The following is a 21,271-nucleotide window of genomic DNA, read 5'->3' as shown; positions in this document are numbered from 1 at the left end:
AGACTTCAGCATCCTAGCAGCAGGCGTAGGAGTGATATTTTCTGTTGGCATTCTCCACTCATTGTGAAATACACAGTGTATCTAAGCAGAAAATGACAGATGAAGTGGTGTTGATATTATGGATAATGGCAATTCTCAAACCTTCTCCCACTAAGCAGGAGAGTTCCAGTTCCCACCTGAGCTGCACCAGGGTATTTTGATCACACAAGAATTACCCACGTGTGGTGTGGTGGGTGTGCTCCTGTGGGTGAGGAGATCAGCCACAGGCACTGCCGCCTCTTCCTGGGGCTGGGAACCACCTGTAGAGAGGGGGATGCTGTGCCCTTGCTGCATTGACAGCTGCATGTACACCTCCATCTTATCAATATTTCAGTCATGCTTTAATTGTGGTAAGACAGAGCTGTAATTAAAGCTGCTGATGTCACGACTTCAATGGCATCTTGCTACTCTCATACAACTCGTGTGTTTTGCAGTGCTGTTGGTATAAAAGACTCATTATCCAAATGGAAGCCTTCACTTGGGAGCTGTGCAGCCTTGATGAGGGCTTTGTTTGTGTGAACCGCTTTGTGTGTCTTCTTTCAAAGGGCTGTGTAATTCTTGCCTTGGGGCCTTGAGCAAAGCTCTCTCTTTCACTGTATCCTGCAGTTATCCCGGCTGAGGAGGAGCTATGAGAAGCTGCAGAAGAAAAAAACAAGAAGTAGAGGAGAAGCTAACAAGGGACAAGAGGAGGACAAGTTTGAATTGAGCCGACTGACCAGGAAGCTGGAGGTATGTGGTAAAAAAGGCAAGTGCTGACCAGCTTGTGTGTATTAATTGACTTACTGGGCTTCACTGGTGACTGAACAGTCTGCTAGGAAGTGAGCTGAGTCCTGCTTAAGGAGCACTGCCCATCCACTCTCCAGGTGCAGCTCTTCTTAACTGCATGTGTAATAAAGGCAGTTTCATGTCTTGGGGTCTCTGACTGCACAGCATAAACCTTAGTGCTGTTCTTACCCTTAGACTAAATAAAAGGAAGAAGGTGCTGGAAGAGTAACTAATTATGAGAATGGAATGAATTCCAGTGTGAGGAGGTTGTATTCTCACTTCTTTGAGGAGGAGGGAGCTGCATGTCAAACTTCTTCTCAACCCTGTCTCATGTTCTAATCTTTCTGCTCTGCTGAGCTCAACCCCACCCAGTTTTCTCCTCCTGAAAGACGTGGTAACAGCACACACCTGACTGATGTAGTGCCCAGTTTCTGGGGCAGAGATTAGCAGTCAAATTCTGTATTTAATTCTTGTCATCTTGGTGATTTCAATAGCAGCATGTTTTGGAAGCTAAAGCCAGTCTGAATTGTTAAACCCCTGACAGCAAACCCATGAACCCAGCCACGCATGTGTTGGCACTTAACATTTGTGAGCAGCTTTACCTCTGGAGGGGAGCACGGTGTGTGAGGGTTCTACACTGCTGAGCTTCTGCATCAGGTGACTGGCTAATGGTTTCCCTGCTGGGGGAAAGGTGTGAGGATATGGTGGGGAGAGAAGGCAAACGTGGATGTGAACTGGAGGGGGATGTACTGCTCCAAGCCACCCCTGCTGTCCTTGCAGGAGTTCCGTCAAAAATCACTTGACTGGGAGAAGCAGCGCCTGCGGTACCAGCAGCAGGTGGCATCGCTGGAGGCGCAGCGCAAGGCTCTGGCAGAGCACTCCGAGCTTGTGCAGGTACAATTAACATCTGCTGAAAGTTTCTGCTTTGTTTGTGGGAGGGAGGGACAGGCTAATGAAGTCTCTCAGGCTCCCATCCAGTTCAGATTGCCATTGAAGTGACTTTTAACGTTCTGGCGGAATAAGGTTTGCTTGTACGAGTGCTGTATGGAAAAAAGATCTGGAGTCTGTCATCAGAGATTAGATAAACCTTGTGCAGCTCTCCCTGCCATCCCTCTGTTTAGCAGGGAAGACAGTAGGGTGCAGATTTCCCTGGGAGGCAGAGACCACAGCATATGACACTTTAAAGTATCTGTTACATCATGTTGTCTAGTTGAAAGCTGTGTACCTGCCAGCAGCTAAGTATGTACCTTGTGGGTCCAGCTGAGAGGGTACTGTTGGAAAACAGTCTTCCCCTACAACAGAGAATTTCACAAAATACTGAAGCAACAGCAGTTTTCAGCCCCCACACCTTTTTATCAGTCTCTCAAAGGTAAGGAGTGGTGGGGCTGCTGTTCTGCAAAGCTGATGGCTCGGTGAATTAGTGGTGCTGCAGCAGAGCGAGATGAATTGACCTAGAGCACAGCTGTGGAGTCACACAGACACAATCACAGCAGACACTGATAAGAAGCTCTTGCTGGGACTTTGCACTTAATGGGCTCCTGAGTTGCTCTTGAGTGGAAGCTCCTGCGAGGAGGGAGACTGTGATGACAGGATTGAAGCTGGCTCTGACAGGGGCTTTGTGAGAGGCTGACACCAGGAGATCTACAAATGCAGAGAGAGTCCTTGAGCAGAAGGTCTTGCTGCTCTGCTGTCTGTGTGTCGTTGATAGCTCAATTGTTTGGGAACAGATGTGTCCTTGGAACGCAGGCTGGGACACTGGGGCACAGAGGAACTTGTCTTACTGTGCAGCAGAAAACCAGGAGGTTGGGGAGGTTTTCCTGAAGCAGCGTAGGTGCCTTAGGTGCACAGGTACTGTGAACACACTGCCTGAATCCTCAATTGCTTTGAAAAGCCCAGCATGGAAGTGCTAAATTTTTTCCCTTGGATGTTTCTGTGCATTTTATGTGCTTAGTTGTCTTTCTAGCACCAAGGTCAAGTTGAGATCCATGACCTTGGAGTACTTCCCCTCTCTCTCCTTTCATCTGGCTTCCCCTCATCTCTTGCAGAGCAGCTTAGGGAAGCCTGGAGTTCTTCCCCAGTACAGACCACCTTCTGGAACACCTGCAGCCTTTAAAGTCAGCCTTTCTTAAAAACCTGGAATTCTCTGCTGGCCTGGATGTTGTGTGGCTGGAAATAAGAGACAGCTTAAATGTTTTCTTAATGCAGAAATAAATACTCAGGCAGTCTTGTACTCCAGCTTCTTGGGTGAAGAAAGGCTGTGCTTTAAACTCTCGGCCCTCTTGATTACCTTTTCTGTCGTGACTATTCAAATAATAATAAAAGGCTGTAATCAAAACTCTACCACAGCCTTGCAAATGAGCACTTCTTATAGTTTGAGTAAATCAAGGCATGTGGTGATTCTGAAGCTGGCAGGCATTGCTACTCTTTCAAACTGGGAGTATAGGACTGCTCAAATATTTTGTTCCAGCCTTTAAAAATTCAACGATTGTGTACAAAAAGGGAATATATGAAGTAGATGTTCCTAGAAGCTTATGTGAGAGCTGGCTTGTTAAATTTCACCAGCTAGCTGCGTGGAAAGAAATGCTCTGCAATAAAGTATTGTGCCTATAAATAATAGAGCAGGTATTGTCTGCTTCTTGTACGTTCCTTGTAACTTTTTCATCTGCCATTAAAACACTGAAAAATTCCAAGTGAGCATTCCCCCAAGCTGCTGGAACCTGGTATTTACTGCAGAGAGCAAAGCAAATTGGCTGTTATGCCTGGTTTGTTTTGGGGCTGTTTGGTGGTTGTGGTTTTTCCATTGTGCACCCAGAGCTGCTTTCTGTCCTGGTGTGGAATTAATGGTTGGGTAATCTCTGCCCTGTACATGGTTTACAAACCTTCTTACCCACAGCCATCAGTCCTGGTCTAGTCTTGGGCTCATGAGCAAGAAATAGCAGGAGGCTTTGTTCTTAGACAGATCATACTCGGGCAGCAGGAGTGATCTGAGATTCTCATTTTCCAGATTCTCTTTGAACTGCTTTTGGAATCAAAGAGTCCTCTCTTTTTTCATTTTGTTTTTTACTTACTCTGTTTGCCTTTGGAAGTTTTATCCATCACGTAACCCTGGAACAATGCTCTCCCTAATTCCCTGGAAGGTATTGTTGCTCACTCTGAGAATGTGGCTCATTACACTAAGAAATCAGTAGTTGTGTTGAATGTAGCTTTGGTACAACTTTTGTGTTTTTGCAATTTAATACTTTAATGCAGATGATTGCTGTTGGCAGACCCAGCTGGCCAATCGGAAGCAGATCCTGGACTCGGTGGAGCTGGCGAGCCGCTCGGAAATCCAGCACTTAACCAGCAGGCTGGAGAGGGCCAATGACACCATCTGTGCCAATGAGCTGGAGGTGGAGAGGCTGAGCATGAGGGTGGATGACCTCAGTGAGGACAACCGCATGATTCTGGAAGATCAGCAGAGAGTTCAAGAAGAATTAAGGCAGTCCAAGAAAATGTTAGAGGTCAGTGGAGGAACTCCTAGGAAACGGGGTCTAAAGCAGTGCTGGTGAGAAGTGGTGGGAAGGCTTTTCATCCTGGAGTTGTCTCTTTCTAGAGCCTTTGTAAAGTTCCTGCTTGGCATCAAAATCGACTTCGTAGCCGTGTGCTGCTCTGCAGTATTTCCAAGGGTCATAAGAAATCTGATCAACCTCTCATCACATTGCAACAAACTGGTTTGGTCCATCTTGCAGCAGTCATTCCTTCTGCCTCCTGTGCAGGTGTTGCAGGATGAGAAGATGGAACTGAAAGCCACCTTGCAGTCTCAAGAAGATTTCATTGGCAGCTCCAAGCTGCACCTGGAGCAGTTACAGAAAGAGCTGGCCAGGATGACTGAAACTCTTCACACAAAAGAATTCCTCATCAGGTAGCATCTGTGCCTTGCTGGTACTTTGGCTTTTCAATCCAGATCTATATTCCAGGTCCTCTCACTGAGGACAGCAGCAGCATTTTCATGCAGCTGGATCTGTACTGCTAGTATTCCGAGTAGTGCACTGCAGTTTCTCACAAGCGCTGTGCTGCCTTGCAGCATTTTTCAATTTGCATTGCTCTTGAAATTAGCAGATAATCAGTGGAGAGCATGGAAGGAATCCACTTTCCTCATCTGGGTTTCTGGAGGCAGCACAGGGCTTTTGAGGGTGCTTCTCCCAGGCATTTTCAGCCAAGTGCTGGAGACCTTTCAGGGTTTGATAACGTGCTTATTAACCTAGGCTAAAGTTCTCACTGACTGGGGCTTGGTGAGGTAACTACAATCAATGACAAAATCATCTTGGCCTTCCCCTTCTGCCCTGGCCATGTGCAGAGGCTGTTGGGTTCTGGTGGCCGTGTCAGCAGGTTTGGGTGTTGGTCACCTACCAGTCTCTGGCAGGAAGGCCAACATCAAAATAAAATGAAGTCTTTTTAAATCAGCCTGAGCTCAAGCAGGGTCTGTCATCCAGCAGCTGTGTTTGCTTACTCACCCTGCACGCAGCGGTCACCTGCTTTTAGGTTCTGTGCATTTTCCAGAGAATTCCAAGAAAACAGTAGTTATGTTCCCTGTACCAGTGAACTCAGACATGATGTTTCTGTGCTGAGATAAAAGCTGCTGTTTCTGTGCAGGGCCTTGGAGGAGCGCTTGCAAGGGAAGCTGTTGTCCTCTCCAGGGCTGGAGCTGGAGCAGGTGCTGCTGCAGCTGGATGTTGCCCAGAAGAAGGAACAGCACTTGCAGTCAGAGGTGACTCGTCTTGAGAACAGGTAGCCTGCTGCTTGCTCCCTCTGGAAGTGCAATTAGTCTTGGATAATAATACGACACCTAGTTGTGTTCATCAAGTTAACCAGTGGTTTTTGTAGGCTTGTTTTAAATATCAAAGGGCTAAAGAAATCAAGTGCTATTCATTTTGCAGTGTAATAGTGACTGCTTTGGTAATTGGCTGGCTGCCTTTCACTGCACACAGTGGGTGTTCTCAGTGCTCCAGCTTGCTTAGACTGAGCACCTTCACTCCTAATAGGCTGAGGAGTCTTTGTTAGGCAGCTGGTAAGAACCAGATCCAGACCTTCCTGTGAAGTGAGGATTATAAACAAATCTGTCCAGGGAGATTGTGGACTCTCCATCTCTAGAGGTGTTCAAGACCAGGCTGGATGGGGGTTGAAGCAACCCGGTCTAGTTGAAGGTGTCCCTGCCCATGGCAGGGGGTGGAACGAGTTGAGCTTTAAGGTCCCTCCCAACCCAAAGCATTTTGTGATTCTATGATTCTTCTCCAAGTTTGTGGTTTTCAGACTTGTATTTACATAGAAGTTTTGTAATCTTAGCTTGTAAAGAAACAAGCAAGAAACAGCTGTCATCTGTTAGATCAGCTTCCTGATCTCTTGTGAAATGATTTTGGAAAACAAACCCAAAGGATTGGTAAGGAACTTGTAGGCCGAGTTCAATTTCTGTTGTAATGGACATAAAGGACTGCCTGGAAGATCAAAGTTTCTCTGACCATTTTCTCCTCCTTGGGTTATTCTAATCTATACTTTTGCATTTGGCACCCAGCCTGGTATATCAAAGGGCTAAAGAAATCAAGTGCTATTCATTTTGCAGTGTAATAGTGACTGCTTTGGTAATTGGCTGGCTGCCTTTCACTGCACACAGTGGGTGTTCTCAGTGCTCCAGCTTGCTTAGACTGAGCACCTTCACTCCTAATAGGCTGAGGAGTCTTTGTTAGGCAGCTGGTAAGAACCAGATCCAGACCTTCCTGTGAAGTGAGGATTATAAACAAATCTGTCCAGGGAGATTGTGGACTCTCCATCTCTAGAGGTGTTCAAGACCAGGCTGGATGGGGGTTGAAGCAACCCGGTCTAGTTGAAGGTGTCCCTGCCCATGGCAGGGGGTGGAACGAGTTGAGCTTTAAGGTCCCTCCCAACCCAAAGCATTTTGTGATTCTATGATTCTTCTCCAAGTTTGTGGTTTTCAGACTTGTATTTACATAGAAGTTTTGTAATCTTAGCTTGTAAAGAAACAAGCAAGAAACAGCTGTCATCTGTTAGATCAGCTTCCTGATCTCTTGTGAAATGATTTTGGAAAACAAACCCAAAGGATTGGTAAGGAACTTGTAGGCCGAGTTCAATTTCTGTTGTAATGGACATAAAGGACTGCCTGGAAGATCAAAGTTTCTCTGACCATTTTCTCCTCCTTGGGTTATTCTAATCTATACTTTTGCATTTGGCACCCAGCCTGGTATCTTCAAATGCCAGGTGTGTGCAGCTGAGCGAAGAGCTGGGTGAGAATATCAAAGAGCTGCAGTCCCTGGAAGAAGACCAGACTGAGTCAAGGGCAGAGATTAAAAAGGTAATGTGCCTGTGTTCCCGGGGAGGGGGATGGCACTTGGTGGAGTGAGCTGATCCCTGTGTGCCACGTGCCTCAGCAGTGGGGCCAGGGCAGGGCTGCTGTGCAGGCAGGGATCTGCTGGAGGTGAGGAGCACACCTGGCAGAGGAAGGGTTGAGAGGATACCTGTTTGCAGGTGTCTGAACCTGCCTTTGTGAGCATCTCCTGGGCATCCCCCAGTACTTCTGTACACTGTGGAGATACTTGAATTAGTGCTGGAGGGGCAAATATGTGAAGAAATTAAGGTCTGGAATCCAGAGTTTAAGCCTAATGCAGGCTCCCAACAGGATGAAGAGCAGACAAGGAATGAGTTTGCTGTAATATGTCCTTTCACACTTGAGACAGGACTTCAAATGTGTCCTGGTCCCTGTGTGAATAGGGGAGCGTGTTTCAGGCTTGACAGCTGGGCATGAAGGCAGGGGCTGGGAGGAATGGAGCAGCTCACCTGCCACGAGGGGCTCACCCCAGAGCTCTGAGCACCCAAGGGGGGCTTTTCACAGTGGTCTGCGTGAGCTCGTGTGAGAGCTTTCACTGGAGCCTGGTAGAGTGGAAGCCTCATTGAACCTGAGTGAAAAACCTCACTTGTGTGGAAATCTTTCATCCTTTATTCTGAACATACAGAGGTGCAGATCTTGCCAGAGATCTGTGCTTGGTTACACATCTAAACAGCCACACAGTAAATGAATCTCCCACAGGCTGCTGGGGAGGAAGGAGAGATTTATGAAGGCTGTTTCTGTTTTATATACTTGGGAGGCATTGAGGTGACATGGAGATAAATCACCGTGTGTACAGTATTTACATGGGTAGGCAGAGATCATCTGGTTCAATTTTCTAAAATGCTTGTAATTCTCAGAAAAATCCTAGGTGTTTGGGTGGTTAATATTTCTGACTAATGGAATGGAGTCTGGGGGAAGGAATTATGCTGCTGTCGTTCTGTTGTGCCACTGAATAAATATACAGTGTGCCTACCAGAATATTGTATGTGGTGCGGGTCTGCCACCTCAAAAAGCATTGAATAAACCAAGATAAGGTATGGAAAAAGATGACCAAAAGGATGGAGTGGTTTTTATACAAGGAGCAGCTGAATGGAATAGGACTTACCCAACTGGAAAAGAGGCAAATGAGATTGAATGGACTAAAAATAAAATCATGCCTGTCATGTGGAAAGTAAATAGGGAATGATTATTCTCTCATAATGCAGGGACTAGTGATCATCACACAGAGTTATGAAAACAAAGAGATGTATTTTGCCCCGTGCATAGCTGGCTGGGGGAAGTTTGCCATGGGAAGCTTTAGTTGCTACGACCTAACATTGATTCCACTCTAATATCGATTCAAAAGACTTACGGCAAATTAATTCCTGGAAGGAAAATCTGGCTTGAGCTATTTAAAGTTCCTATCTTTAAATACCTCAGGAAGGCAGAGTGGCAAATTGCAGGGTTATATTTTCCAAGAGTTACTGTGCTTCCTCAGTCATGGTGAACCTTTGGCTCTCTGGTTTTGGCTACAGAGGTTGAATGATGAGCTGAAGAAGCTGTTGGTTTGATAAGTTATGGGTCTTCTCACGTACTTCATGGCATGAAACTTCTTTCAGTTGGCAGTGTATGGTGTGGGAAAGGATTGGGATGAGGTGGCTTTCAATCAGGAAGGACAAGCATGTGCAAAGGGTTTGTTACATAGAGCTTTTTGTTTCCCAGGACTGAGATTTCATGTTACCACGTGCCATACTTTTGCTTTTTTTTGCTGAAATGTGTTTTAAAAGCTTGTGGGTGGTGTGTGCATGTCTTCCTCCAGCTGAAAGAGCAGCTCTCTCGGGCTGAACAAATGCACAGCAGTGAGCTAGAAGGGATGAAAAGGGAGATCTCCAGGCTGACACAGGAGCTGCACCAGCGGGACATCACCATTGCGTCGGCGAGCGGCTCCACCTCAGACCTGGAGCAGCGGCTCAGAGCAGAGATTGAAAGAGCAGAGAGGAAAGCAGTGGAGCACAGGGTAAAAAAGGCACAAGACTCTTATGCTGTCTGTTCAAGGGATCGATCTGAAGGCTTGGAACACCATCCTGCTTTTTAGCTACATTAGTACTTTCCTTCTCTCTTTAGCCTCTGCACAAAAACTGAGACCTTCTGAAGGAATCTTCTAATGATGGTGTTCACTGAATCTGTCCTGCTGCTTCTTTTCAAACCAGCAGCCTACAGTTCCTCAGAGTTCTTTGGGATCATTCATGCTAACTAGGCCAGGATGGATGACATCTTTGAAAACTGCATGATTATTTTTGTAGCCTTCTCTGTAGGGTCCTTGTACGACTGACAGCCCAAACCCTGCTTAGTACTTGAATCTGAGGGTGGAAAATGCTTGGAGGGTGTTTTGGGCATGTATTGTGTTCTTTTTCTGAGCTTGTTGTTTGCCTCTGTCTCCTCAGGTAATTCTGGTCCAGCTGGAAACCTTGAGGCTGGAAAACCGTCATCTCTCCGAGACTCTGGAAAAGACAGAGTGTGGTCAGCTGAAGGTATGCTATGAGGACCAGGGGCTGGGAAGGGGCTAGCCTTGTGTTCCTGCTTGGGAATAGTCAGAGTCTTTGCCCAGGCCTCTCAAAATGGGGGATAGAGCTCAGTGAACTTAAAACCCAAGCAAAAGGGGCAATTTGAGAGGAAATAAGATGCAGAAATATCAAGCTTTTGTTCAGTCAGAGAGTGGTGAAGAGAACTGCAGAAGCAGCCATCATTTCCATTTCTTCTGCATGGGCTCTGGCCACATTTTTTAGTACATTTCATTTCACTTCCATATTAAGCCAGTTTACCTCAAACCTTTGACTCTCAACCTGTGAGGTCCTTTTGACCTGTCCTAGAGCTGTAACTGCTCTGGCCCTTGAAAGACTTGGGGTGAGAGCGTGTTCTGCCCTGGTGAGGAGCCATTCAGCAGGGCTCTCCCTTGCACTCCATGGGCAGGATGCAGGCTGGGAATATGGGCTGGATGTGCTGGGGCAGTGTTCTTGGAAAGGGCCCTGTGGTGGGCTCCTGCAGCTGAACAAAACCTCCAAAACTCTTGAGGCAGAGGGGAGAAGAGGAGCCTGTGTGGAAGAGGTACAGCCTTGGCAGAAATAATGAGCTGGCTCATTTTGTGAAGGAAGAAGTGGCTGGTTTGCAATTTCTGTCTCACCTTAAGCAGAATGGATGCTTCCCAGAGGGCAAGGGCTGGATTCAGACAGCTGACAACCTCATGAGAGTACATCAGAGCTTTTATCCTGTTAGATCTGTGAGAAGGAAATACTCAGCTCTTAGTATTAGTTTGGAGTGGTTGTCAAATGTGCCAAGTTCCTGGGAAAGTGCTGAACAGAAGCTTGTGGCTGGTGGGATGGATTAAAACCAGAGCTTTCTGGGGGGCTGATTTGAAACTGAATTAACCTAAGGCCCATTACTTTCTGCTTGAAAAGTAGCTGGTGGCTTTTGCCTGTGTGAGTTCCCAAAAACGTGGTGGCAGTGTGCAAAGCAAGAAATCTGCCTTAAAAAAAAGCCCCACAGCCCAAGGCACAGGAGCTGGATCTTGGCCTGGGGGTCCTAATGCACATTTGGAAAGACCTTAGATACAGAGGTGATGAGAATGAGTTAAGCATCTAAGTTAAATAGAAGTGGCAAAAAGCAAGTGGGAATGTCATGGGAGTAGAAGCAGTGGAAATTACACCCACCTGGCCTAGTAAGAGGAAGATGATGGGAAGAAGCAAGTTGTTCAGAGTTTCAAAAAGGCCAGAGGCAGGTGCATCTCAACTATCCTAGGTCCATGTTTAAAAGGAATCCAGTGGTGAGAGAGACTGATCTTCCAGGCAGATCAGCACGTTGGGTCTGGATGCAGGCCCCATAAGCCATATATGTAATTCATTTGCTCCTAGGAAAGTCTTGAAGGTTTCACCAGTCAGAATGAGCTTAGGGGGTATGCCTTAAGGCATCTCTTGCTGGCCCTTGCTCTGGATGTGCCTGTGGTGTCTTGCAAACCAGAACTTCTGACTTCTGCCCTTCTTTGTCTGTTAGGGGGACGATGGCACCCTGAGAGCACTGAGGGAGGACTACACCACTGAGCTCCAGAAATTAGTATGTGAGAACCAGCAGCTGCGGAAGGACCTCGCAGAGACCAGGGCGAAACTGGGGGTCACTGCACAGGTGTGCCCGGCTGAACCCCAGGGCACCGCTCAGCAGGGGCAGGGCAAAGAGCCCAAGGATGTACAGCACAGGTGAGTGACCCTGGGGATGCTGCTTCCTCAGGGGGAAGGAGGGCAGAAGGTGTGGGGGTGTGGGGGGTTTAATGGCATGCTGTGTCTCTCTCCAGTGCATCGTGTGTCTGGGAGAACACAAGGACTCTTTGGGAATCTGCCTTTTTGCCTTAAGCAGTGCAGGACTTGGAGTCCCAGCTGGTTTGTGTTCTGCAAAGCCAGCAGTGTTTGTCTTTTGGCTGCCTTTGCCTCTCTCTGGAGCAGCGGTCTGTGCTGCTTTTGGTGACAGGGTTGGATGTGACCCAGGCAGCCGTGCTCCTTTCTGTGCTGTGCTAGGATGTGCAGGCTGTGGTTTTTGGTATCTACAGCAGCAGAAGAGAGAATTCTCTACAGGGACTGGATGTGCATCTGGAAGTGCTATGGAAACAAGTTTGGATTGCCAGGGCTGTTAGTAACATCTCTGTTAATTGTTGCCTCTGTGTGAATTTTTGCTGGAGTTCAGCTGCTAAGAGACGAACTCAGTTCTGTGCTCAAACCTGCCTTCCAGGACAGCTCAGGAAGCACAGCACGAGCAGGATGAACACGCAGGGAGGACACATCTCCAGCCTGACAGGACTGCTCAGCATCATCACAGGGAGTCCCAGAGGTGTGGGGCTGCTGAAACAGGAACTGTGACCCCCGAGATGGGTGAGCCGCCCTCCCAGAGCAGCAGCAAGAGCTGCAAGGAGTCACGTGCCTGGCTGGGAGCGGAGTCTGTGCTCCATGCAGTGGATGAAAACAAAGATTTTGCAGATGAAGCATCTAAGCAGCCTGCCTCAAATCATCACAGAGAATCTGTGTTTTTGGTAAGCAGTTGTACAGGAGCTAGTTGCTGCTCAACAGCTGAAAACAGAGCTGGGTTCTCATCTGGCAAAAAGAGACAGGCTTTTGAATGCATGACCTAACTGCATGTTGTGTGTGATCCTGTATGTAAATCAAGTGTTAAACAGGGAGGGAAAGCCACTGCTGGATGGTTAAGACTTGGCCAGGGGGATCCACATGGTGGCTCTTCAGAGCTCCTTGGAGCAGAACTTTGTGTTTGTGTGCTTGCTAAGCTAATTCCAGGAGCTCATGGTTCTCTCCGTGCTGGTGCTCTACCTCAGTGTGTACCAGGACCTGCTCGTGTCCCCTCCGAATTCTGCTTCAGCTTTTGGCTTGGGTCTGTAGTAGAGGCTCAGTGTGGGTGTGGAGTGCTGGGTATGTCTGTTTCACACAGTCTCTGGCTGCCTGTTGCTGCACGTCTGTAAAGCACAGGGTCGGTTTTACCCCTTTCAATGGAGCTGCAGCAGTCAGCACACTGAACCTAAAGCTGCTTGTGCTTGCTGATGGAAAAGCCTGAAATCCCTGCTTCACTGACAAGGGGAGCCTGCTCTTTTTCCCAATTGCTGATGATACTTTTTTCATAGGGGGCAGTGTTGGCACTTTCTCTGTCCTACCTCAGCTCAGTTGCTGAAGCACTTGACCAAGATACAGAAAATTTGCACTGAATCACTTCTTCCTGTCATGTTTGGGGAGGGGAGAATGCTGAGCACTGGTCCTTGCTCCAGACATGTTGTTCCAGCAGTGCTCAGAGCAGTTTCTCCTCTGTTTGTGTGTTGGTAGCAGTGACAACTTTTAAACTATTAGCTCTTTGTGGGAGTCCAGAGATGAGGCTCTAAAGCTGGTGCACAGATAAGTGAAGGCTTGTCAGGTCTGTAGATCTTGGTGCAGTTTACTACCAAGGATAGGTCTTGATTGTTTCAAGACTAAAGTAGCTTGTGCACATACCCAGAAAACAGTGTTGGGAACTTAGGCAACTGCTATATTCTAAATGGAAACTCTTCAGGATGCAGGATTGGACCTAAACTGTGAACAGTTCCACTTCAGGGTCTGAGAAGCTCTAGGGCTTGATGTTTAATAGAAGAGAATGGGCTGCTTTTTATTCTGAGAGGTAGAATAAGGTTTCTAAGGAAATGCAGATATTTGTCCTGGTGTTGACTGGAACTCCCTGCTCATGGTCAGGCTCCAGTGTCTTTAAATCAATCCCCCATGTGAGCACTAAGAGTGCTAAGAGTTCTCTTCAGTAGGCAGTAGTGGGGTGGGAGAGATTGTTGTCTGTAGCCTTTTCTGTTTCCCTTTGTTCCTGGCTGTTGATAAGACCTGAAAATGATGAGACTTCAGGATTTGGAAATAACCAGTTGTCTTCTCTTGCCAAGACACTGAGACAACTTGTCTGTAATGGAAAGCAGCCCTTTAGTAACCTTAATATTTCACGTGCCAGCCCCTGTGCATGAGGCTTCTCTTCATCAACTTGTACATTAAGCCTGGTTCACAGTGTTGTTTTTGTAAGTTAATAACTTGTGGGTAAGCGATGTGAGGAGCAGGAATAGTTCTTGACTGTAAAGGAAAGAATCTGGAGTAGTTTGTTGACTGTTGCTGGCTGAAGTGCTGTTCCATGAGCTGCAATGAGATTTGGCCTGTACTTGCCTGTGGGATTGTACCAGGAGCCCTTTACTTTGGGGAAGAAGAGGAGAGGTATATGAAAGAAAGCAGAGATATTCCCAGTGTGGAATATCTGGTGAAATAATTACCAGTCTGGCAGTGCTTTCCCTTCCCTGGACCCAAACTCTGCGGTGCTCCCTCTCACTGAGATTTTTATGGAGACAAGGAGCAGGATGTAGACCTTGAGTTGTACTAACAGCCAGGACAAACCCCTTGGTATTCCATAGTGACCTTCTCTAGCCCTGATTTTTTGGTATTGATTTTTTGGCAGTGTTGGCTTGGTGCAGCAATCATTGCAGGCTGGAGGTGTTGGGAGGGACATGACCTGTGATACAAGTGTGAGGCCTGAGTGCTTAGTCTACCCACTAAGATGGAAATGAGCCCTCTAGGAGCATGTTCAGTTGTGTGGTTTGCAGATCAGGGGTGTTTCTGGCCAAAGCTTGGAATGAAGGAATACCTGATAATCCCTTTTTTCCCCTTTAGTGCCCCTTGCCTACAGCTTCTGTCGGATCCATAGCTGCACGATACCTGGAAGATGAAGAAGCGAGATCCCAGCACATCCTGGAATGCCTAAATGCTCACATTGAGGAACTGAAAAAAGAGAGTGCAAAGATAGTGAGACGATTTGAACACCAGGAATAATGTTTCTTGTGGAATGGGAATGCTGGTTACTTTACGTGGTTCCAAACTGTGACTGGGAAGGTGCCTATATCCAGTTGGTATTGGAGCTTGGGTGAGAGGCCATGTGTCCCAGCTGGAGCTGAATCAGCAGGATGGGAGTTGAGGAGAAGGAGCTCGTCTCTACGTGCTTGCTCTGCTGAGGGGTGTTACACCACAAACATTTTAGGCAGCTTGCTGTAGGTCAGAGACCTGCATCAGAGCTATGTGCTCACTCACAAAGATTATGGTGTTTTTTAAAAGCAAACCATTTGCTGGTTTTTATGTAAAGTATTTTAAGTATATTTTATACGTGTAAAAGCATTGAAATAAATCAGAATGGCAAACACCTCTTTTCTTGTTCGTACAAAGACACAAAGTGACTCCTGTGGCTTATCTTCCCTTCTCATCAGGAACTTGGATCAACACCTTTTCCATCACAGCATAGCTATGTTCAAGGACCAAGGAATGTAATTCCTCTTTCCTTTAGGCTATCTGCATTTTTTCCAGTTAATTTGCCCTCAGTGGAATTTCTTAATATTTCCTGGTTCTTGCAGCTTCTGCCCTTTACAGTTTGTGTAGTATCTGGTGTCTTTATCTTGCTGTACAAGGTACTTGGAGTACTGCAGAATAGCTGAGGAGTGAGTGGCTGAATTCTGGTTGTGGTCACAGCTCTTGGAAAAGAGATATGGAAATAGGAAATGACACTGGATGGGAGGAGAACCCACAAGCAGGTGAGGTTCATCCACACGTCGTTGCAGCTGCCACGTGAGCTGGTGCCAGCCTGGTTTGAATCTGGGCAGTCTGGTGGAACTGCTGCATCAAAATACATCTGTGACCTCTTTTGGGGAAAATATTCAGTCTTTCCTCGAGGGAAGTGTGTTGTTAGTGAGCGAACAAGACTTGTTTCTATGGACTTGTTTTCTTTTGGGGTCTCTGCAGTGCTCCTGTGGCTGAGTCTTCACAGCCTTTGTACAGGCAAACCTTGGGATGAGGGCATTCCATGTCCATAAGTTTCCTGTTCCTTTCCGTCAGCTTCCCCTTATGTTAGAGCAGGTTAATGCTGTCAAGGAACAGGGATTCAAAAGCACCTGGTGCACCAGAGCCCAGCCATTGTGTCAGGCAGGCGAGTTCAGGAAGGGGATGCCTGGCTGCAGACTGGGGCTGCGCTTGGGCAAGCACCTCTGCATCCCAGGGTTTAGAAATGTTCCAATCCAAAAGTCCTTGTATTTTGGCTTTCTCGTGGAGTTCTTTGCACGAAGATGAAACCTTCAAATCCATTCTGGATTCTCATTGTGCAGCCTTTGGAATGAGGTGCTGAACTGCCCCCAGCTGGGGCTGGGCTGTGGTCGTGTTCCGCACAAAGTCAGCAGTGGCCTCGGATCCTCTGCAGAGCTGTCCATGGGGAAGTGTTTTTGGAGCATCCGCCCTGTCTGTCCAGATCTCCGGTAAGGACTTGTTGGTCGTGGGGCATTTTGATAAAATCTGAACAGCAGAATACACCCAACTGTTTCCTCTTTGCAGATGAACCTGCAGATGCACCGAGTGTGACATGCCAGAACCCTTAGGGATCCCTCACAGCCTTCAGTGAGGCCACCAATTTAATTTTTGAAATGATACCTTGAAAATAGTAGTATATTTCCTGAAGATTTGTTAAGTTAGTTACTGAGTGTTGCATCATGCAGTTGGTGTTTTCAGAAGTTCAGGAGACATTTTGCCTTGTTTCTGATGTTCTCTTCCATATCCCTTCAGAGATATTTGGCAGTTCATGTTGGCAGAAGGGAAGAGCAAGCTTGAAGATGATCCATTTGTTTAATTAGCAGCCGCAATCCTACAGTTTTATCAATTTCTAATACCTGTAATAAGCTGCTTCATTCAGGGAGTAGCCAAAAAATTGGAACTAATGTGATCCAAAGTAACATCTGCAGCGGGGGAACTGCTGAGTTCCTTCCCTGTGTTGGTGTGTGTGTGCTCTGTCTTTCCCAGCTTCTCTCTTTGCAGATAACTGAAAAGTCTGTTCCAGAGCTGTTCTCCTGGTGTTGGAGCCTTGGCTGTGCTGAAGAATGTGCATTTTTTATGAGGGGGAGGAGAAGGAGCTGTGTTTATCCTGGAGGGAGATGTCACAGCAAGTGCAGACTTCTGAGATGCTTTTATCTGGGGCTGCAGGGTTTCTCAGGCATTCTCTGCCTTTGCAGTGTCAAACCTCCCTTGGACTAATCACCTGGCCCTGGAAGCTTTATAATTAATGAAGCTGGAGAGGGGGTTTGTGTCTTTGAACTTATGCCTTCGATAGCACTAGAGAATTTCTTGCACATTTGCAGGGCAGAGACAATGGTTGTTTCTTGTTTGAGACGGAAGTGTGGAACTTTATTTGCATCACTTCCTGTTGTCCATCTGCAGAGGGGGAGCTGTGCAGGCTCCATCTGTCTTTAGTATGTTACAGATGTTCTGCTGTGGGTGTGACAGTGCTTGGGGTCACTTTGAGGGGTTAAAGACTCTGGGACTCTGTAGATGTGTGGAATTGCAGCTGCCTGGGTTTTGCAGAGTTGGGTTGCAGGAACAGGGAATACTCCCCGAGGTCGTGCTGGGTAGGGGGCAATAGTACATAAACTGTCCTCTCTACTCTCTTGGGGTAAGTTTTTGTTCCCCCTGCCATCTTGAGACAGAAATAGAGCACGTGGGCTTAGAGAGAGGGCTTGTGGAAGTGAGTCATTGAGACAAGGAGCAGGGACCGCGTTCATAGCGGTGTCACCTGCGGAGAGGCTTTCCCAACGTGTCTGTTTGTGTACGTGTGAGTGAGCATCAAATATGTGGTGCCATGAAGGGCCTCTGTACTTCGGTATCCTTGACCCTGTTCAGTGGAAGGAGTTGTTTTCTTTAGTCACTAAGCTCTCTGGGATGCTTCCTTATCCTGCCATTGTAAGAAGTGACGTATTTGACTGGATCAGCTTGACCTGTGAAATGAAAGCTACTGCAGTGTGTCCTCCTTGATCTGAAAAGTGGGATCTGAGAAAAAAGAACCCTTCTGCCAGGCACCAAAATAAACCAGGGCTGTCTGTGCTGACAGACAATACTTGCTTTAGCCTTCAAGGTCCTTAGGCAAACAAAAGATCCCCGAGTCTGCCTTGCATCTGTGCTGCTCAGTCTGTGCTGATGCCCAGGGAGCGGGTGCCTGCTGGGCTCCACGGCTTGTTAGTGTTCCTGCAGGGAGGAGCTGCTGCCACCAGATTTTGAGGGCAAAGACACTGAGCTGTTTGGGGGAGGACTTAAAACCTACTTTTATGCCGCATATGGAGCATCTTGTCTCCAAGTACAAAAAGACTCTGAAGCTTTGCTGTGCTCCCAGCTTACCCTGGAGTAAGCCCTGTTAGCTTACATGTTGTGTTTATGCTGGCAGCTCCTGTCTGCAGCAGCCTGCATCGTCACAGAGAGTGCTGATCCTGGAATCTGGCTGCAGGTACTCAACCCGCTTAAGTGGGAACTTAACCCTGGGTGCTGGGGTGGAAGGAGTAATGTAGGAGTGAGCCTGCTGCAGGTGGGCAGCCCTGTGAGTGATTCCTGCCACCCAGTCACTGAGGAGGGAATGTAGGAATAACCCAGCTCTTTTGTGTGGAGAATACAGCAGCTTTGGGAAGAGAATTCATATTGGTTGGTCAATGAAACAGAGTGCAAAAACATAACAGGTTTATTTTCAATCCAAGCTCAAACAGAATACCTCTTGGGTCATGCTAATGCTCACAGGCATCTGAATCAGTTATGAAAATGTTGCTCCATCTCAGGATGTGCATTTGTGATGGGGTTCAGTAGAAGCCCCCCTTTGCCTTGTGAGTGGAGGCGTTTTCCAAGAGAACAGCACCAAATGATTTGTAACAAGATAATAATGTCACTCAGCCTGCTGTCCCACAAAACCCAGTCAGTTCATAGCTGCAGTATTGCATAGACAGGTTGGAGTAAGGAGTGATTTCTGAGAACTTTATTCTCATTTTTATGGTCATTTTGGTTATTTGGAAACACCCATATGCTTCAGATATAATTACAGCAGAAAAAGTGTCTACAATACTCTAATATAAAAAGGTAAAAATGATTTTGTTTATTGTATTTAAGAGTCAGTGTAAAAAGTATTTTTCCAGTATTATTGAAATCTGTAAGACAGTGAAGTGCACAAGGAAACTTCATGTTGTATGCTCTTCCTAACTCCTCTTTCTCCTCAGATGTATTTTGCAACTTGACTAAAGTTATACAGAAACTTGGTTTAAATATCCTGAAGTTCCTCGTGTCCAATGTTGCTGCTCAAAACCAGGGTGCACTTTCTTCATCCTGCCCCATAACTAGGTGAATTCTTGGAGTAGCCCTTGTAAGACTTTTCTTATGGTCCATAACTTGGAAACCAGCAATCCCTGCTGGCACAGAATTCCCTGCAGACAGTCAGTTGTTTTCTTGTAAGTATTTGCCTGGACAGCGTTACTGAAATACAGGCAAGGGTTTTATCTCATGTCTTCCACTGCTGCTCCTTTTCTTAACAGGATTTTCTGCTTCCTTGACCATCTTTGAGCCCACGGTCTTGCAAAAGCCTGCAAGTGTTATCCTGCATTTGTTGAAAGAACAGATTTGGTTGAGAGAATGAGCAATCTCCAAAAGGTGCTTTGGTTTGGGGCACGCTGGGGAGGTTGGTTCATGCAGGTGAGTGAAAGAACAAGGAGTGGGTGTTACTGGGTCTCAACTTCGTATCTGAGGACGCTCGAGTAGCAGCTGTGGTTGGCGTTCTCGTGCACCATCACAAACACCTCTCTGCACCCCGAGGTGTTGAAGGTTCCCTCCCAGCAGTCCCTGTTCTGGGTGAGAGGGTGTATGTCCTCAGACCGGACCAGCACCTTGGCGACGCCGTGCATTTTGAGTTTGAACTGGACGTTGCAGTTGGCCGGCAGCAGGCCCGAGAGCGGCTCCAGGGTCTCGTGGTCTTGCAGCCACTTGCCGTAGCTCTTGGGGAAGGCTGGCCACTTCACCTCTGTGTTCAGGCACCTGATGAGGTAGTTGAAGACGTAGTCGTAATTACCAGGGTCCGACTTCTTCTTGGAGTAGATCTTGAGAACGAAGCTCCCTGCGTGCGGGAGGTGGACCTTCAGCTCGATCTGATTCCCGCGGTGGGTCTGCAGCACGTGCCGCCTGCCCATGTCCTCGTCGAGGCTGCTGCCGTCGGTGTGCAGCGAGGTGAGGACGCTGATGTCCTTGCTCAGGGTGAAGGTGAGGGAGCAGCGCCCGTCGTTGGTGTGCAGGACGGGCTCGCGGTGTGATGGCTGCAGGAAGCCCTGGCGCTCCGAGAACCAGCTGGGCCCGACGGGCTGGTGCAGCTCCTTGGGGAAGCACATGGCCTTGTCCACGGACTCGCACTCCACCACGTACTCCACCACGCACTTGTAGACGTCATCTGAAGCCTCGGCCTTGGAGGACTTGGCAAAGATCTCCAGCTTGTGACTCCCTGTGTTCTGTGGGTAGACATCCAGCTTCATTCCGTGTTTTTTCAAAGTCATCAAACCGTGTTTGTCTGTTCCCTTCAGCTTAAACATGAATAACATGTTGGAACGGCAGTCCACGGATACAGAGGCTTTTCCTTTTACTAGGAAATACAAAAGAGAAGAGGCTGCATAGGAGTATCAGTACAGTTTTTGCATGTACCCCCTGTTCTGGGAAGGCTAATCTGGCCCAGTAAATTGCTGTTTCTCTAGCAGTAAAACCAAGAGCTGCAACTGGCAGGTCGTAGCTTGTCAGCTGTTTGCATTGACCAGTGTCCGTCAGAAAGAATGAGAGTGGCCTTTGTTTGGGAGATGTGCATTTATCCTCTTCTGATACACCCTGACATGGAGCTGTGGTCTGATAGAATGTGAAAGCCTGTGTGAAACATAACTGAAAGTATGGGGCAACCTGGTCTAGTAGATGGTCTAGCCCATGGCAGGGGGTTGCAATGAGATGGGCTTTAAGGTCCCTTCCAACCCAAACCATTATGGACTTCTGTAATTCTGTGATCGTCAAGGGCTGAATTAGAGGTGATTAGACCCAATTGCCAGCCCAGGAGCTTCAAAGTGCAGGAACTCTCCAGTATGTGGATATGAGATTAATCTACCTCCCTGTGAGCCTGTTCCCAAACAGCTTGAAGTCTTCATTAAGTCCTAAAATGTTTGATGTCCTTAAGTTTTAACTCTGTTCTTAGCATTCACAGATCAGCCATCCAGTTAAATTCCTGCAGCTCTTGGAAAATCCAAGGAAAGGGGGTCTTAAACGTGGGCCTTGTCATTCAGTCATGGCACCTGAGTGGCTTTATGTTAAAGGAGCTGCTGCACTCACTCAGGTTGCTCAGTATTGCCCAGAGAGGTGCCCAGTGGTGTGTGCGGGATGTGGGATGCAGGAGGGAAGATGCTCCGTGGCCTCTCCGTTACCTGTGTGGATGATGGGAGTCTCGGGGTGTGTGGCCAGCAGCCCCAGCGTGTAGAAGTTGCTGTTGTGCAGCATGTTGTTCTCAAACTCCTTCAGCGTCAGCGTGGGCTTAAGAAGCTGCCAGTTACTGTTATCTGGGAAGTGATTGTTAATGAACAGGGCCGGGTGAGTCAGAAAGTAAAACTCATTGTACCTGGGAGAAGGGAGAAATTAGGGAAAATGAGTAATTACAAATAGTGAATTCTTCCCCCGCCCAGTGGTGGTGGGTTCAGCCGGAGGT

General features: G+C 47.4%; 2 protein-coding genes across 4 annotated transcripts in view; one reads left to right on the top strand and one right to left on the bottom strand.

The window, feature by feature from the left end:
• CEP63 (centrosomal protein 63) overlaps positions 1 to 14,906 on the top strand; it is a 27,467-nt gene extending 12,561 nt beyond the window's left edge. For all 3 annotated transcript variants that reach the window (XM_017729412.1, XM_017729413.1, XM_017729411.1), the window contains 11 exons: positions 646 to 768; positions 1,585 to 1,698; positions 4,071 to 4,304; positions 4,560 to 4,705; positions 5,437 to 5,571; positions 7,033 to 7,147; positions 8,979 to 9,176; positions 9,604 to 9,690; positions 11,207 to 11,406; positions 11,933 to 12,230; positions 14,389 to 14,906. In XM_017729412.1, coding sequence (XP_017584901.1) covers positions 646 to 768; positions 1,585 to 1,698; positions 4,071 to 4,304; positions 4,560 to 4,705; positions 5,437 to 5,571; positions 7,033 to 7,147; positions 8,979 to 9,176; positions 9,604 to 9,690; positions 11,207 to 11,406; positions 11,933 to 12,230; positions 14,389 to 14,547 — 1,809 coding nt within the window. In that variant the 3' untranslated portion in view covers positions 14,548 to 14,906. The remainder of the gene's footprint in view (positions 1 to 645; positions 769 to 1,584; positions 1,699 to 4,070; positions 4,305 to 4,559; positions 4,706 to 5,436; positions 5,572 to 7,032; positions 7,148 to 8,978; positions 9,177 to 9,603; positions 9,691 to 11,206; positions 11,407 to 11,932; positions 12,231 to 14,388) is intronic.
• A 3,323-nt stretch (positions 14,907 to 18,229) lies between these two features.
• KY (kyphoscoliosis peptidase) overlaps positions 18,230 to 21,271 on the bottom strand; it is an 18,736-nt gene continuing 15,694 nt past the window's right edge. Inside the window, exons 11-12 of the mRNA XM_008630021.2 lie at positions 20,994 to 21,184; positions 18,230 to 20,176 (exon numbers count right to left, since the gene is read on the bottom strand). Coding sequence (XP_008628243.1) covers positions 19,269 to 20,176; positions 20,994 to 21,184 — 1,099 coding nt within the window. The 3' untranslated portion in view covers positions 18,230 to 19,268. The remainder of the gene's footprint in view (positions 20,177 to 20,993; positions 21,185 to 21,271) is intronic.

This window comes from Corvus brachyrhynchos, unplaced genomic scaffold (genome assembly GCF_000691975.1).
Source record: "Corvus brachyrhynchos isolate BGI_N302 unplaced genomic scaffold, ASM69197v1 scaffold63, whole genome shotgun sequence".
In the NCBI taxonomy this organism is placed as follows: Eukaryota; Metazoa; Chordata; class Aves; order Passeriformes; family Corvidae; genus Corvus; species Corvus brachyrhynchos.
This window is presented reverse-complemented; position numbering and strand designations above follow the sequence as displayed.